Source organism: Diorhabda sublineata, chromosome 1 (assembly GCF_026230105.1).
Source record: "Diorhabda sublineata isolate icDioSubl1.1 chromosome 1, icDioSubl1.1, whole genome shotgun sequence".
Lineage (NCBI taxonomy): Eukaryota > Metazoa > Arthropoda > Insecta > Coleoptera > Chrysomelidae > Diorhabda > Diorhabda sublineata.
In genome coordinates this window covers 32,755,062-32,772,259 of record NC_079474.1, presented here as the reverse complement: position 1 = coordinate 32,772,259, position 17,198 = coordinate 32,755,062, and the positions used below count along the sequence as shown (strand labels likewise).

Sequence of the window (17,198 nt, the reverse complement as noted above, 5' to 3'; positions counted from 1 at the left end):
ATTTGGCTACATCTGAGGTTGAAGGAAGAGACCCTAGATTGACCACATTTCTCTTAACAACAGCCTTTAAAAAACACGTATATCTATACAAATCGATACACTCTTCTGTACTGTCAAACTTTCAAAACGCTTCAAGAGCTTCTCTGAAATTAGATTCAACTTTTAATTTTTCGAACGTCTTAAACGATTTTGATGAAATTTTGGTTCTATTGCCACAAACCCTGAATGAACTTCGATAATGGTCGAAATCGAAGTAATTTAAAATTGGCGTGGAAGTTATGAAGGTTTATCTATGTTTGAATCTTTATTAAGGTCCATCGTTTTGTCTATGGCTATTCTAATATTTCGAATGGCTATAACTCCGGTATTTTGCAAGATAATTTGAAACATTTCAAATGAACGTGTAAAATAGAAAGTTTCTAAAATCTCTAGAACAAACAACTAGACGCTCTTCCGGATATATAGGCTGCTCGTGCCGGTTCCATCAATTCCTTGTTAACAATACCTCCATTTTCTCTAGAATAAAGTTGAAACTACACCTAATCAAGGTTAATTTCATCTAAGCCAACTGACGACATCTCGTTAACTGCAGCTTAAGCTTGTCTTCAGCTTTGTACATGAAAGGCGCTTGTTACCAGCTTTGTACGTGAACGTACCCTTCCAACGGATGAATTAGTAGCAAATCCACCTAGTACCAGTACTATCTTGGAGTTTGTGAAGATACCATACATCGCCATTTAAAATGTTCAGCTAAGATCTATGTGCTACAAGAATTGACCGAGACTCGGAGGCAAGAGCATTGGACGGCTTTAAGTTCTAATAGGAATAATGAGATAAGATCAGTACAAAGAAGCATTACAAAATCGGTTAGTTTCGCAGTTCTGAGAATGGTTTCTGTATTCACTTTCGTGCAAAATGGAGTTCCCTACCACACTGATCGGTCTGTTGAAGAAGTAGCTAAGAGGTGATCACAGCTTCTAGAAAAAATGGACTGTTACTTACATTATTTTCAATTTTCTTCAAAACTCAATAAACCGAAACGGTAATTAATATTTTACATGCAATCTTGCAGTGCGTCTAATAATTTAGCCAGGAACTTTTAGAAAAACCCCATTTTCGTCTTACATAAAATGAAAATATTCCATTTTGAAATAAATTTCAGTAAGAAAGTCCCCGAGCGGTTCCATTTTATCACCCAGATGGATGGAAATTGCGGTCGCCGTTGACCATACTCTAATTTCGTTCCATGGACGTGAAATGGTAGAAGAATATGTTTTATCTCTATTGAATATAGTGAGTATAATAGTTTTCATTTGGTAATTTCTGTCTTCATATTGCTAGCTTGAAAGAACATGTGCCGTTGTAGTATCGGTTAGGTTAAATTCTATGTTTTTGCTTTTGGTCAACTCTGGATCACCTATAAGTCGAACTGCACTTTTCTGTATTGAGGCAAGCATCTAGAACTAACTCCAAATATGCAAGCGATATTCCAAACATGGACGAATCACAGACTAGAAGCTGTTTCGGTGTATATACCTTTTTAGTCTTAAAGAGAGCTCCAAGTTTTTGTGAAGCTGCCATAGTTAAATCGACCATTGCTTTCAACCTCAACAGTTGATGATTTTATGAGCAATGTACAAATGTTTAGTTTACACAAAATGTGTAAGAAGAAGAACCGCTAGGTGGGAATCCGATCGAGGAGGACATTGACACGAACCCGCAACTTATTCGCGCCCTTATACACCAACATCTCGCTTTTTGTTATGATGCTGCTCGGTTTCGATTCGAAAAATCGGAGTTTATTGTAACAGATTTGTAATAAGTTGGTTAAAATTAAAATCAATATTTCGATTTTTATTTGTTTTTAAATACTACATGGTTGTAAATAGTTTATTCCTTTTCAAGTAACGTTGCAATATTGGACAATCTTTATATTTGGAATAATATAGATTCCTTTCGCATTCCATTATTTCAAATGATGTTTATTATTCTAGGCAATTGTGTAGGTATTAAAAAATACGGGAATGAACGTTAACATGACTGTATTTTTTTGTGAACATGATTACCGTCGTCAGTAAATTCAATTAAAAAGTTTCAACACAAAATTACAACGAGCTTTCGTTCCAGTGGTTAATACCTTCGGTTCATTTGTTCTCATAGAATATCCCAGTTCATTTATAAATATAATTATTTAATACGTGCTCAAACAACAGGATTCCTCTGCTATTCCTTTTTGTGCGGAAATCCTGGTTTAGTTCATTACATGCTTTTATTTACTTCATTCCAATCTTGTAGATACAGACAAGAATATAAATTCGATAAAACGAATGTGTTGTTTGAATTTGTGGATAATTATATTCGTATTTACCAATGTAAAATTACATTAAAAGTCAAATAGTTCTTAAAAGGATCGATTTTAACAATAAACACACGTTCAATCCAAAACTTCGCTAAAAATAACACAGTAAACAAAGCTTACGTCAAACTCAACTTTTAGTATCTACTGTCAATTATACACGTTACGTGACTAATACTAAAAAATAGAAATGTGTTTAAATTGATGTTAACTTTATTGTAATAACTCGTAAACAGATAAAAGTACTTCAAAAGGCCCGTCAATGTTTTTTCCTTCTCAAAATATTCAATAGAATTTATACTAAACTCATTTTCTGGATATATCGGTTGGTTAATATAAAATTACAAGTATAATCTGACACATAATTTTGAAAATTCTACAGATTCACAAATTGTACCAAATTATAAACACTATTTACCACTGATAAATCGAAACGTCAATTTTTTATCAATGTTTCAACAATTATTAATAAAAAAAACTAATTTTAAAACAGAAGAGATCTAAAATCAAGAACATATTTAGAAGCATCAATAAAATAAGAATTGCTATTATCCCGTCTCACGGTTTTTTAGATATTATGAAATGTCAAAAGTTAAGCTTACAAGTTGATGATTTGTTATATTCGTATTTACTAATGTAAAATTGAATAAAAAGTCAAATAGTTCTTAAAAGAATCGATTTTAACAATAAACACACGTTCAATCCAAAACTAATAACAACAAAGTAAACAAAGCTCACGTCAAACTCAACTTTTAGTTCTGTCAGTTATTCAGGTTATGTGACTTATACTAACAAATAGAAATGTTCTTAAATTGATGTTAACTTTATTGTAATAACTCGTAAACAGATAAAAGTACTTCAAAAGGTCCGTCAATGTTTTTTCCATCTCAAAATATTCAATAGAATTTATAATAAACTCATTTTCTGGATATATCGGTTGGTTAATATGAAATTACAAGTATAATCTGACACATAATTTATGTAATTTTGAAAATTCTACAGATTCACAAATTGTACAAAATTGAAACATTAATTTCTTATTAATACTTCAAAAATTATTAATAAAAAATTGTGTGTGTCAGCTCCGACGCACGACTGGAGTTTACTCCTTAAGTTCGATAGTTCTAACCAGACGCAAAAAGAGTTTATTTAACTTAAATTAACTTAAAAAAGATTGATTCTGTATAAAAGGGTAAATTTGTTAATTAATGAAAATAATATACATATATAAATATATATTTATTCAATTTATTCATTTCATATACATTTATTATAACTAATCGACGAAATATTTTACATTAAACTTTTTACATAATTCATATTGGGTTGATTATCTAATTTTATGTGTTGTTTTCAAATATATATTTATATGAACTACATCGATAATTATTAAAATATTTAATAAATACAAATTGCACATGCTCATACATATAATACATGAATTATAACGTACCTTGCAACCACGTATTTGTTAGATGTTCCGGCAATATCATCTACACCTCTTTCTGCCATAGTTATTTGAAAATACTTTCAGTTCACTTTAGCGGAACACAATGATAAAAATTAAAACACAATAACAATATTAATTATTGATATTTATAATAAAAACAGCAATATAAGTATGTCGACACTGACAAATTAGAAAGTTGCGCATCATAGGATGTGCACCAAAAACGTAACGAGGTCATTCATCGATAGATTTTACTCCTCACATTTTTCTCATACCGGGCCCCTTATATATGCAAATCGATTCTTAAGGAGTAAACTACAAAAAAACTAATTTTAAAACAAAAGAGACCTAAAATCAGGAACATTTAGAAGCATTAATAAAATAAGAATTGCTATTATCCCGTCTCACGGTTTTTTAGACATTATGAAATGTCAAACACAACTTTCAGTAACTGTCAGTTATTCACGTTACGTCAATTATATCGTTGTCTCTTTTTACGTTTACTACTGTCAATTTAAAAAAAAAACTATAACGTATGTCTTTTAGTCGGTCTTTCTTGTGAAGAAATGTCCTTAAATCGATTTTATGTTGTTATGTTTGATTTCTATTGATAGAAGAAGATAGTACGTAGAAAATATGTGTTGGATAAATCGTAGATGTATCGTTTCTTCTTTATTTGTTTTATTTATGAGAACTTTATTAGGTGAGTGCTATATATCAAGATCCATCGCTGGAATCAAACATGAAATTGGTGGTAACCAAACTACTTATGTACGAACATAAAAAATATCGACATAGAGTCATTAAATCGGGAAACGCGAAAAAGTCTTTAGAAAACGTCAACTCTTGGAATAAAGCTCTACATGCTTCTCTACGACCTGGCGAGCCGGTACACGATGTCGCCATTTGGTTAACCAGATCTGACATTGGCGGACCGTCCGGGTATGCGCCTGTAGGTGGAGTTTGTGATCCTAAAAGAAGTTGCGCACTCAATAGAGACGAAGGTCTAACTAGCGCGTTTATAATCGCTCATGAAACTGCGCACATGTAAGTTAATTAAACATTATAATGAATGCTAAAATATTCAGTAGAAGATGCCAAAGTTGTTTTATTTCTGTACTGGTTAGACGACAAACTTTGAAACAGTCGAAAATTCAGTCCATTCAGAAGGAAACTTTTATTTGTTACAGTTTGGGCTTGAGTCATGATGGAGATGAAAAAAATGACAATGACTGTTCCGATGATATTCTGGATGGAAGTATAATGGCACCGATGGTTTCGGCTACATTCAATAAATTTTATTGGTCTGAATGTTCCAGACGAGAATTTAAAAAAGCTAGAAGGTGAAATAATTTTTTTTATATAATTCTATATTGATTCAAGTAAATTTTCATTCTAAATCCGTTAAAGTACAAAATTTGTCGTCAAATTTCTTGTAATTAACGTATGCGGCATTTACATTGTTGTCAGATCTTTAGTTTTACTGAACATCTAAATGAAAGTTGTTATATCAAATGGATATGACAAAATTCCAAAGAAATGTTATATATACTTAATTGTAATATTTAAGTGAGTTTTATGTAATATCTTGAGGATGTCAAAAACTAAAAATGTAACGCCATAATATGGGAAATGTTCAAAAACATTCACAAAATTTATAAAAATCGAACGAGCCATTTTAAAGACTATTGAGGTTTTTTCTTCTATTCTTTTTGTATAGAACTCAAGGGTGGATCCAGGGTCATTAGTATTAGGACGAGTCTTCCCTCCAAAACATGGCATTTTAAGCCTTTTACCCACAAAATATAAGTTAATTACGTTATTTTCGACAGCATAATGACGAATTTTACGCAATTTTTACTTTAATCCTCAATTCCTCACCGGCTTTGGAACAAAAAACCAAGTTAATCAATCAGGGTTTAGAGGGGGGAGTCATATAGTCTTCCCACTTTCTCAAATCTTTTACTACTCCATTCATTTATCATACTGTTTGTTAGTTACCTCTTGTGCTACTTGTCCTAAGTTGGAATTTCTGGGACCGTTGGTGATATTAATACTGAAGACACTGTTCACACTACCACTACACCAACACTCACAATTACACTGTTATCGTCTTCAGAGATTGAAGGTAAACACTATTGATTTGATTTTCCTCTTTTATGCCAAATTTTCTCATCAATAAACCTTCTCCCGCGAAAATTAATTCCAGCGGGAATATCTCCTTGGCGGGAATCCTTGACTACGACTCTTCATTTCCTTGAATTTCGTTTAATTTACTTTCCACTTATTCCAGATAAGTTTGTCTGCGCTTTTTTTATTTCTTTTGGTCTTATTTTGTTTATGTATCTGAATATCAACTATTTCTTCTTTCTTATCCTATTTATTCTCGTTTTCTTGCTATTTTTCTTAGTTGTTTCATCCTTGCTGCTATCAGTCTACTCCCTGTTTTGTTCATTACCCATATTGACTATCGTTTGTCCCCTTTTTCTATACGCATTCATTTTTCCTTCAATTTCTCATCAATTTATTTCATTATTTTCGTCTCTACGATTCTCATTCCCTCCTCCAGTTTTTTTCCTTTTCTATGATTTTCGTAGCTAATTGAAATATCTTTCTCATTTACTCCAAATATTTGATCATTTCTGCTTTTATGTTGTCACCTCCACAAGCTTTTCCTATTTTTCCTATTGTTTCTTCCTCGACAACAACATATGTTAGTAATTTTCACAATCGAAAAAGGTTGCATAATATTTTAATACGAATTCTCCATCGGTTCGATCATTTTATTTTGAATTAATGAAATGAAACTATATTTATAGTAAGTGGTTATGTCTGTTGAATTCTCCTATCGAAAGCCTGGGAGAAATTCCATTAAACGCTACACTCCAAGCTTCATTTACCATGGATCAACAGTGCAGGATGGAGTTTGGGGAAGGGTGAGTAGTTTGTTTTCATTACATAATTTATCTCGCTTTTGATATTTTTTTATAGCGAACTTTACGTAGTAAAGGAATATTTAATAATATTCTATTTCCAATATTAAATATTAAACGCTTTGTACTTCAGTTAAATGCGGATTGTTTGATGTAGTAGATAAATATGTTGAAAAATTCATATTTTGGAATAAATACAGTGGAATGGAAAACTCGAGAGCCAATAATTAGGAAAGAATAACAAGCTCCTTATTAATTATAAGCAAAAAATGTTTTGATTCCATTAGCTATTTAATTACTTTAATCAACGATTTATCGAAGTGATTCTAAAATGTATTCTCGGAGTATATTTTAACTTGGAATGAGTTGTTTAACGATTAATATTGGAGAAGATCAAAAGCTCAAAGGATGAAAATTTTGCCAACATATACTACCAAAACTTGAAAAACGACCCCGATTTATTCAATTTTATAATATGGACGGTCGTATTCAATAGAACAAAAGAAAGATTGAATTTGATCAAATTTTGACTAACCACACATTAAGAAAATATTTAGGAAAATATGTCTCAAAACTTAGGGTATTACTTTTTCTTTACGAAGAAGTCATCATATCATACGTAGTACTGTTTTTGGGCTGTTCGGCCGTCTTTTATCTTGAAGTATCATCAAAAAGAGCTACCGGAACCTGGTACAGACACACGCGCGACAAAGTTCACGAATGGATGTTAAACAGGACATTCCACCACCTACTGTCATTCTGATTAGTTTTCATCGTGTTTAACGAGCAGTCATCTCAATCCCTTCTAGTTCCGAAAGGTTTTTTCTTCTTGTTAATGATTCAAACCAGTGGCTAATGTGTGTGTGTGTGTGTGTGTGTGTGTGTGTGTGTGTTTCGCCTCCTCGGGTAAACCTTTTCTAAGCTTATTTAGCAAGATAAAATCAAATCCGAATGAATGGTTCTTCGTCTTTCTTATAGTTATATAGTTATTCTAGATGTATAACTAAGCATTTGTTTATAAAGTGGTTGTCTGAGCTCGTATTTATAAGTGACTCGGGTAGGTCCAACTGTTCAGTCGTGATATATGATGCCGATTGTTTTTCTTCAGACTTGACAATCATTGTCGAATGTCTTTCTTCGATGTACTATGATGTTTATGTTCCATTATGCGCCCTCTGTTACCGATGGGACGTAGAAGACTTTGTATAGTTTCGAAACATCTTTTTTGTTCTAACATTCGTTATTTAGATGTTTGGATCTAGTAGGTTATGCTTCATAATCCACATTTCCTTATGGAGCTAGTTCAACTACTCTCAGGTATATTATGGCTTCCATTTCCTGGGTCTCGTCATCTGGAAGGGATCTTCCTTTTGGAAATACCTTGAGGTACCCTCAGAAAAATTTTTTTGGTTGTACGAGTTTTGAATACTCTACTGACGGTCTAGATCTCGCTCACTCAGACATTTAACTATTTGTACCTTTGAGGGAACTTTCGTAAGGACGTTGATTTGCCGTAAATATGGACTTGGTAAAGTGCAAATGTGTCTTTAGGATCAATTGAAAAGACATACTGAAGCTTGTAGTAAAATTAAACGCGGGTGAATTTATAGTACACACCCGGTACATTATACTTCTCGTTTTACCTTTTTAGATAATTCTTCTTAACAGATTTTTGATATAACGTCGATAAATATTTTTTAGGGGCTTTTTTATGATGTAATTAGATCATTAAAGTGAAAACTGAAAGAGAATTTTTTATAGTAAAAATTTGGATTTTTAGATATATTGTATAAAATTTGTATTATTTTTAATTAAATTGTTTAAGGTACAAAATGTGCACAGCTTTCGAAATTATAGAACCATGCTCTCATTTATGGTGTGGTCACGAAAAAACACCCCTAGTTTGTAAAACTAAGAAAGGACCACCATTAGAAGGCACTGAATGCGGGTTTGGTAAAGTAAGTTTATATTTATCTTCATCATAATTTTATACGAAGAATTCGAAAAAAAAAATGACTGTATATCAATATTTAAGAACCTTCATAGTTTGTTTATAAAAAAATATTTTTATTGTTAGGGAGAAACACTTTCAGACACTTTTTTGTTGCTATTCCTAAATAAACATTCGCCCATTCAATTAATTCCACCAAGTTTGTAAAAGATGTACTAATATAAAAGTTTTTTCTTTATATTTGAAATTTGCTAGATATAAAAAATGCAAGAAAAAGTCGCAAACAGTAAAAAAAGACTTATATTAATAAAGAAATAATAAAATATCATAAAAAACAATGTTTAATAAACTACTTTTCCACTAGAGTAACATGAAAAAACTGTAAAAGGCGAAATTATTTGTGAAATATTTAACTAGTATGTTGGTGGAATTTTTTGGAAGTGACCAAGCTTGTTTTACGTGTTTGTCAAACAATGTATATATTTGACGTACTTTTACACCTACGAAAAACTGACTGAGTCTGAAACTGAACAGAAAACTGATACAATCATCCGTTGTCACAAAGTAGTATTTCAGCCGCGGCGTACACAACATTTTTTAGACGACGCATAAGATCCAAAACTTTTTCAATTCCACTGAGGAAAGAAAATAAATAATGGAGAATCATAAACATTTTATTTATTGAACAATATAATCTACTTAATGATATTTATAATGTCAATATTAATTATTTTCAAAAAGTAATGTTTATTGTACCTCCAGGACAATTATTAATATTTATTGGATTGGATGCAGATGGAATATGTATATCTCTACTAGATGTTGATGGAATCTCTGTAGATGTGTTTGCGATTTCAATACAATTTGTAGATGTGTTTTTGTGTTGTGATTTGTTGATTGATTCGTATTTGTGGTGGAGAAAGTATTCCGTTAGCAATTTCAAACTTGTTTGTTATTAAGTAATCTATATAAGCATTCAGGTTATACAACATCATCGAACTGAAACTGTCAACTGTCAACCTAGAGTCACATTTAAGGAAGTTAAAATTGTGTACTCCAGAGCGTCCCGGTTGCAGTACGGAACTGTCACTTTCACTACATGGAACAATCAAAACGCAACTTTCGGCATGTAAATGAATACAGAACAAACAACTTTTAGATGACGTCGTCTAAAAAAGATATTTGACTTGTCGTTCGTCTAGCCGACCACACATTGAATTGATTTCAACTGATTTGTTTGCATGCACTCTAATGGATAGTTTTTTAGGACCAGTGTACAACCAAGATGATAGAATGGGGTGTAACCCATAATTTCCTTTTAAGAGGACTTCTCATTTGCAGATTTAAATTCAGAACATAGTTGATAGCTGTCATTACGGTAAAAATACACAAAACAATATCTTTTACACATCTAGCGTTGCAGAAAAAATGACCTTGGTTCCAATTTTTGGAACCGTTATTGTATAGACAACGAAATATGATGAATACATGAACAAATGGGAAATACATCATTTTTACTCCCATCGGACCTTCGTCAATAGCGGTTAGTCTATTACATATTCCATACTACGAAAAGAAGTAGAAAAAGGGAAAAAATTGTTTGAAATGTATCTGGTCTATAAACATTAGAAAATTCCCAGGGGCTAACAAAGACATTACAACACGGAATCGATACAAAATTGAAAATCGAAGCAGTTCGGATGAAAAGGAAGCCGCTTAAATTCGATACGAGAGAGGCATTTTGCTGAAAACAATAGTCCGAAAATCAATAACCGATTACGAGAGTATTATTTAAATTTATATAGGATGAGAGTTAAAATTTATTTAGATGTAAAGAAAAATTTTAAAAACAAAATTAACCGTTGTTAACTAAACCAATTTCAAAAGCATTCGGTTATGAACTCAACGCTGTTTTCAGTTTTACATCATCTAAAATATATTATACTGATAATTTCTTGGGAAGCCACGAAATTAGAAAAGCTTAAGCTGGCAACACTGCATATATTCGATTTGCCATATACCTCAAAAGATTGAGGCAACTTTTGGTGTTAGATCCACAATATTTTTACGGTTTTTGCGTTAAAAAAATTATTACCACATACGCTAAACGTATCTTTAAAGGTGATGAAGCTTGAAGATCAATATACAGTTCCAGCAAACTGATACATTATAAAATATTCATCTTCAGCTCAGGTTTGTACTTCTCCAAAGAAAGAAGTAGGATGTTCATGAGCCAAGTCTGCTTGTCGAGTAGATCTTATGTAGGGAGAGATTTTCTAGTTTACTGACAGCTGACCTCTCTGGTATTTCTCAGACCATCTGGTTTCAGAACCTTGATAAATTAAAGGAGCCGATTACCTGCGAACTGGAGACTCCTTGACTGTTGCAATTAAGTTTCTAATTTTCGGTTTGCTTGAGTAAACAATCGTTTTTTTGCTACCAGTGGGGCCCTTCCCTCCCTGCCCTTCATATTTTTATTAAATTCGTGACGATACTAGATTTTTATTAAATTGAATTCATTTATCTTTTTAATAATTTTCAGTGGTGTGTGAACGGCTACTGCGAAGATTTTGCGAAAAGAGTCGAGAGGATTCCGATTGTTTTGAACCCGCAAGATGGTCAATGGGGTGATTGGGGTCCTTGGGGACCGTGTACTAAAAGCTGTGACACAGGCGTGCAATTCAGAGCAAGAAAATGTGATAATCCACCGTAAGAAACGCAATTATCTGTTTTTCTTTTGATATATATTTTTTGCAGCGTCTCGCTTTTTATTATATTTGATTCGAGATAGTTAGTTGTTGGAAATTGGTGATACTAGAGGATAGACAGTGTCGCGTATTTCGTTTTATTTTCTAATGAACGGTTATCACTAATATTGACGAATCTTCAACATTAGCTTTGCTCGTGGTAAAGGTTATGAACATGTTCTATTATCAAATTTATGCGCAGGACCGCGGAGAGACTTTTGGTGGCCAATTGAAATTGAAACTTTTTTTTTTCTATACCTTTTGTTTAGGTCATCGCCTTTCTGGAAGGTTTTCGAACTATTATTTATCATATACACCTGGACACATTTTTCTCCCATTAGAGATACTCTTGCCTCTCTTTACCTTCCATCCCTCCATACCCTTGTGATGATAAAATCGTGAGCTAATTCGACATCATATTTTGAATAGAACACCCTGTATATTGATACATTTTTTAAATTAACGTAAAATTTTAGTATACTTTTGTCTAAGAACTTTTTTCGAAAAATGCATACTTTTTGAGTTATTAATATTTGTGTTAAAAATTTGACCGTTGCAGACCCTTATAAATTATTTTTTTACGCGGATACCCTCAAAGATATGAAAATAATTTCTATTCGGTTACTTTCAGAAAGGTTGGACGTATTTGAATGTATGTAAAAATTTTTTTCATTCTATACACGGTGTGTATAAAAAGTATTCAAAGTTTAACTTCATAAATATCAAATTTCTTTATTTTTTTAAATATAACCACCCGATTTTAATGCATTCAGGGGTGAAAAATAAGGTAAATTCTGTATACTCTCCTATACCTAAACCTTATTCAGATATTAAATGTTTTATTTAAATTTTTAGAGGTGCAGGTGTGGTCTAGATTTGCATCTTCTGCATCTCTAAAATTTTACAGAAAACATTTAATATCTGAATAACGGTAAGGTTTAGGTATAGAAAAGTATACATAAAGTTCCCTCATTTTTAACCGCTGAATGCATTAAAATATGAAAAACAGGTGGTTCTATTTAAAAAAATAGAGAAATTTGATATTTGTGAAATTAAACTTTGAGTACTTTTTATACACACCCTGTATAAAATAAAAAATATTTCAGCATAGATTCAAATACGTCTGACCTTGCTAAAAGCAACCGAATAGAAACCATTCTCATATCTTCAAGGGAATCCTCGTAAAAAAATAATTTATAAGGGTCTGCAATGGTCAAACATTTTACAAAAAAATTAATAACTCAATAAGTATACTTTTTTCTAAAAAAGTTTACAAGCAAAAGTATACTAAAATTTTACGTAGATTTAAAATATGTGTTAATATACAGGGTGCTCTATATAAAATAACAAAGTTACAGTCGACTTCCGGTTCGGCTACCATCGAAAATATTTTAGTTAAAAAGATCGTATCCGAAAACCCAAACGTAGAAGTTTTTTGCAATATACAGATAGTTTTAATAGTAAATAACAGTATAATAACTGTCTAAGTATAACGCACCGATATGCCCAGCTCTAACAAAGAGACTCTAATTTAGATTTAATCTAAGCTGAGGCTATAATAATTTTTTATATATTAATTCAACCGCAGGGTGTCAACTAATGACAATTAAGAAAGCGTTGTGAAAGTTTCACGAGAATTCTTAACGGTTAAATAAATGAGAAAAGTTTTTAAGTACACAAAAATACCGTCACGTAATATTTTTAGGTTATGATAGATATTTTTCATAGCCTATCGTAATAACGTTTGTTTTTTCTCCGAGACAACGAAGGTATTTTTCGTTGCGTTCGTTAATGACAACAAAAATGGGAAAAGTTTTTATTACCTTCCCAACGAAGATGTATTTATTTGAAATTTCTTTTGTTTGACATTCGACGACTTTGCATCTTGTAATGAATTAATATCAGAAGTGTGGCAAATGAAAATAAATTGGTATAAAAGGATATTTATGTTACAAATGCTAGTTTCCGCAAACAACATATATGTAATACTCCCATATAGACAGTTCTTATGGGAAAAAACGTCTCTACGTTAGTATTTATTTTCTCTCTCATTAGAGACAGCTTATCTATACTGCGCATGCTTCATACGCTCAAAAGATGCGCAGAACTAACTGAAGCACTCGGAGGAGAAAGAGAACGATACACTATTTGTTTCACTTAGTCGGAACAGCTTATAGAAACTGTCTATATAGGAATATTACATATATGGCAAACAATCGTACAGGGACGTACTTAGGGCAAATTACTCATGATTTATATGATAAAATCGGATGGTTTTGTACTGGATTCAGTAACAAATTAATTTAATAGCGAAAGTTATGACAAATTCTAAGTTAATAGTCTGCAATTCCCAGAAATCGGTAAATCAGTCGAAATAATTTTTTACAGGCCATCGTTTGGTGGGAAAGTTTGCGAAGGGGATTCAGAAGAATGGCGTCTGTGTAAAATCACCGAATGCGGGTCGCAGATTTACGTCGACCTAAGAGCTCAACAATGTAAACATTTGCCTAAAATTTTTAATTTAGTCGCTGATAATATCACATGGTTACCTTACGAAAGTGACGAAAGTGAGTAATTCTGTCAAAAATACGTTTATAAAGAAAATACTGATAAATATACGAGGACCGTTTTTTCTGCAATCTCCGTTAGGCTATAAATAAAAGTGAAATTCATATAAGTTACTTTTCGACATAATCACCGCAAAAATTGAGACGTTTTTCATATCTGTGGACAAGATTTTCAATACCCTCTTCAAAATTAGCCCCTAATGAGTACAAAACAGACCTTGAAACTTCTAGAAATTCCGTAGACAAAGCAGTAATGGTGAATCTGCGGTTTTCCTTAATCATTCTGTCAATTCGTTGAACCAGGTCAACTAAAACGACAGATTTGCGTCATGCACATCTTTTAAACTTTTAAACACCATTGATGCACAACACCATCACTCATAAAGTTTTAAAGTTTTCCCCATAAACACAATTCATTCTCCGATGGATTTATGCGGCAGTATGGCCTTCAGCCTGTAGAAAACGAATCATATTCCGCAATTGACACATTCAATAATGGCAGACATGTTTACGTGGCTGTAGCACAACGCCGACTGACGCCTGAATGTCAACAATGGCGGAGTGTGTAGTGCGAGAGCTTCGCAGTCGCCTAGAGCGCACGCTCACTTTCTTCTGCCCGCGTAGCGTCTGCACGGAGCGATCGGAGGTTGAAAAAAAAACGGTCCTCGCACAAATTGAAATTGGAGATATTATGGTAGTATATACATTAATGTCGTATGTGTCTCGTACCGTAAGCGTCTATGGAAAACCGTTTTCTAGTTTGTGACAAAGTAAAATAGGATTTTCTGTCGGAAAACTGCTTAAAACCTTGCCTCTAATGATCACGAATTGGTGCAGGGTATTTAGTTAACTTTAAGCTGTAAAATAGCGAAGTAGTTCCAATTTATGTCGTACTCAAGAAGTATTCCTAGCCCTCGAAGCTCATATAAAATATGGAAAACGAATTTTTCTTTTAGTTACATTGGATTGTTAGATTAGGTAAGGTTAGGTTGAATTCATAGTAGTATTTTAGGCGTCCAGAGACCGTTAAGCACATAGGCCAACTTGAAATTACAAACAAACCATGTCCTTAGGCACACTGTGAGGCTTGCTCAAGTTTTTGAACCTCGCGCGCTTGAGTAATGGGCAGTTTAATTCTTCTAAATGCACCAGTTGCACTGCAGATCGTTTGTGATGCCCGGCTGCAAGTCCAGGTACCAGTCGAAATTAGATCCTGTTTAAGTGGACCAGTTGTTTAACAAGAGAGGTAGAAGGTACATCTACATCATTCACAAGCCTAGAGCTAGACCTAGAGTTATTTGAAATAAACGATAGTTCTTATTCTAAAACAGACGTCAATACTTCTTATTAATATATGTTATATCAATTTCTAGATGCTAAAAAATGCAAGTTTATATGCTTGAATGCCGATAAAAGAGAAATTTATTTCACTGATGAAAATTTGGTAGATGGATCTCTTTGCTCTTATGAAAATAACGATAATATATGTGTCCAGGTAATCAGTTTTAACACCATATTATAGATATTAGACAATTAAAACTATTAGAGATTTCATATTTCACATAATTTGGGCTTTTGGGTTAGCATAGATTTATTATATCAACGCTTCGACTAATTTTTATAGTACGATTTGTCTTTAGCCTCCAAATAGCCTTCAGTTTCATAACCTATTCATCGGAGCGAAATTTTAGTCCAGCGAACATCCTTTTGAGGTTTGAAAAGAGGAAAAAGTCGATGGTGGCCAGATCTGGAGAATGTGGTAGATTCGGAAGCAATTCCACGCTCAATTTATACAATTGCGGTTACAGAGAAGCTTCTTGTTTTTTATAAACGATAAAGGGGCTTTCTCGATTCGGATCCTTATTTCTAAATAGTCATTCTCGGAGAAATCTACACTTATACCCTGGTAGTCACATCTCTTAACTCTTTCCAGTATTTCGTCTCCCATAGTCATTCATGATATATTTGGTGTCAGCTTATGTTCTTGACTAACTTTGGCATGTTTTGTAGATCATACATGTTTTCCGCATAGCTTCGTCTACAGATTGTTTAATGGACATCATTTACAAGAAATATTTCCTCTGAGTAGATTTCCACTGCGTGCGTCAGTCTGAACTTAATGCGAACAAACCAGCCGACTTTTGCATCTTTCTAAGATTTGGAGTCGGTTTATCTCGGCCAACTGTCCGCTGTGAAATGCTGGAGCCATGTCTTTATCTATTTCGATCAAATTCACTTTTTCATTATCCAACATTAATTTGTGGAATGTTATGATGATTTAGTCGGTAACTTCTTCATTGGGGCTTCTACTGCGTCTATGGTCCTCGGTGCTGAATTTTTGAAATTTAGCAAACCATTTCTTAACGGTTCATTTTCCTGGAACCAAGCCCGGATAATGGCCAAGCCTTTTTATCCTTTTTCAAGTATTTCTAACCCGCGTGCTGAATTAACTCAAATAGTCCGAAATACATTTCGGAAAAAATTGCCTACATACGAGGGTTGTTAGATAAGTTTCCGGACCAACGACATAACAAGACATCCTATAAAGTTACCAAAAGTGTCAATTTGAAAACATTGACATGTATCAATTCATAATCGACTTGCGTTATCATAATAACACTGAGAATTTGTTTTTCTTTATAATAGCTGGGTTATAGATTATTTTTAAGTTGTTATTGAGTGGGATAGGGTCACTATTACAATGTCTGGAAAGCTTCTATACAATTTTTTGTAATATAATTATATATATTTCGATTTTGAACTTTTCTCAATTCCCCCGTATTATTAAATGTATTTTCATTCGATTTCCTCGTAGTTTTAATAATGACAAACATTTATTGAGAATATTTCAAGGTTAAAATCTATTTCCGTCCCTTCGATTTCACCCTTTACCGTATACCGAACGCGTGTCATTGATTTTCAATTATCACTATATTCCGAATAAGGACTCTGTCGGCATCGAGATGCCCTAAAATACTACCCTACATAAGAGACGTCGCTAACGTTCATCATAACCTCGTATAAGTTAGAAAGATTAATGATGTGAGAGATTTGACATAGCGAATGCGCCGGTGACGGCTGGTATAATAATCTCGTTAAAATTTTGCAGTAGCGTGTATCATTTGGATTTTTGCGCTACCCAACATTTTCAGCATTTATCAGAATGTAGTACGAGATTAATAAATATATTTCAA

General features: G+C 32.9%; 2 protein-coding genes across 5 annotated transcripts in view; one reads left to right on the top strand and one right to left on the bottom strand.

The window, feature by feature from the left end:
• The window catches only part of LOC130452771 (A disintegrin and metalloproteinase with thrombospondin motifs 3-like), a 93,754-nt gene that overhangs the window by 15,884 nt on the left and 60,672 nt on the right, over nucleotides 1-17,198 (top strand). For all 4 annotated transcript variants that reach the window (XM_056792203.1, XM_056792211.1, XM_056792229.1 and 1 more), the window contains exons 4-11: nucleotides 1,163-1,293; nucleotides 4,510-4,853; nucleotides 4,997-5,149; nucleotides 6,626-6,742; nucleotides 8,565-8,697; nucleotides 11,233-11,399; nucleotides 13,826-14,004; nucleotides 15,378-15,499. In XM_056792203.1, the coding sequence (XP_056648181.1) occupies nucleotides 1,163-1,293; nucleotides 4,510-4,853; nucleotides 4,997-5,149; nucleotides 6,626-6,742; nucleotides 8,565-8,697; nucleotides 11,233-11,399; nucleotides 13,826-14,004; nucleotides 15,378-15,499 (1,346 nt within the window). The remainder of the gene's footprint in view (nucleotides 1-1,162; nucleotides 1,294-4,509; nucleotides 4,854-4,996; nucleotides 5,150-6,625; nucleotides 6,743-8,564; nucleotides 8,698-11,232; nucleotides 11,400-13,825; nucleotides 14,005-15,377; nucleotides 15,500-17,198) is intronic.
• LOC130452791 (corticotropin-releasing factor receptor 1-like) overlaps nucleotides 3,934-17,198 on the bottom strand; it is a 48,092-nt gene continuing 34,827 nt past the window's right edge. The window contains exon 10 of the mRNA XM_056792242.1: nucleotides 3,934-4,121. The gene's annotated coding sequence lies outside the window, so the exon portion shown is untranslated. The remainder of the gene's footprint in view (nucleotides 4,122-17,198) is intronic.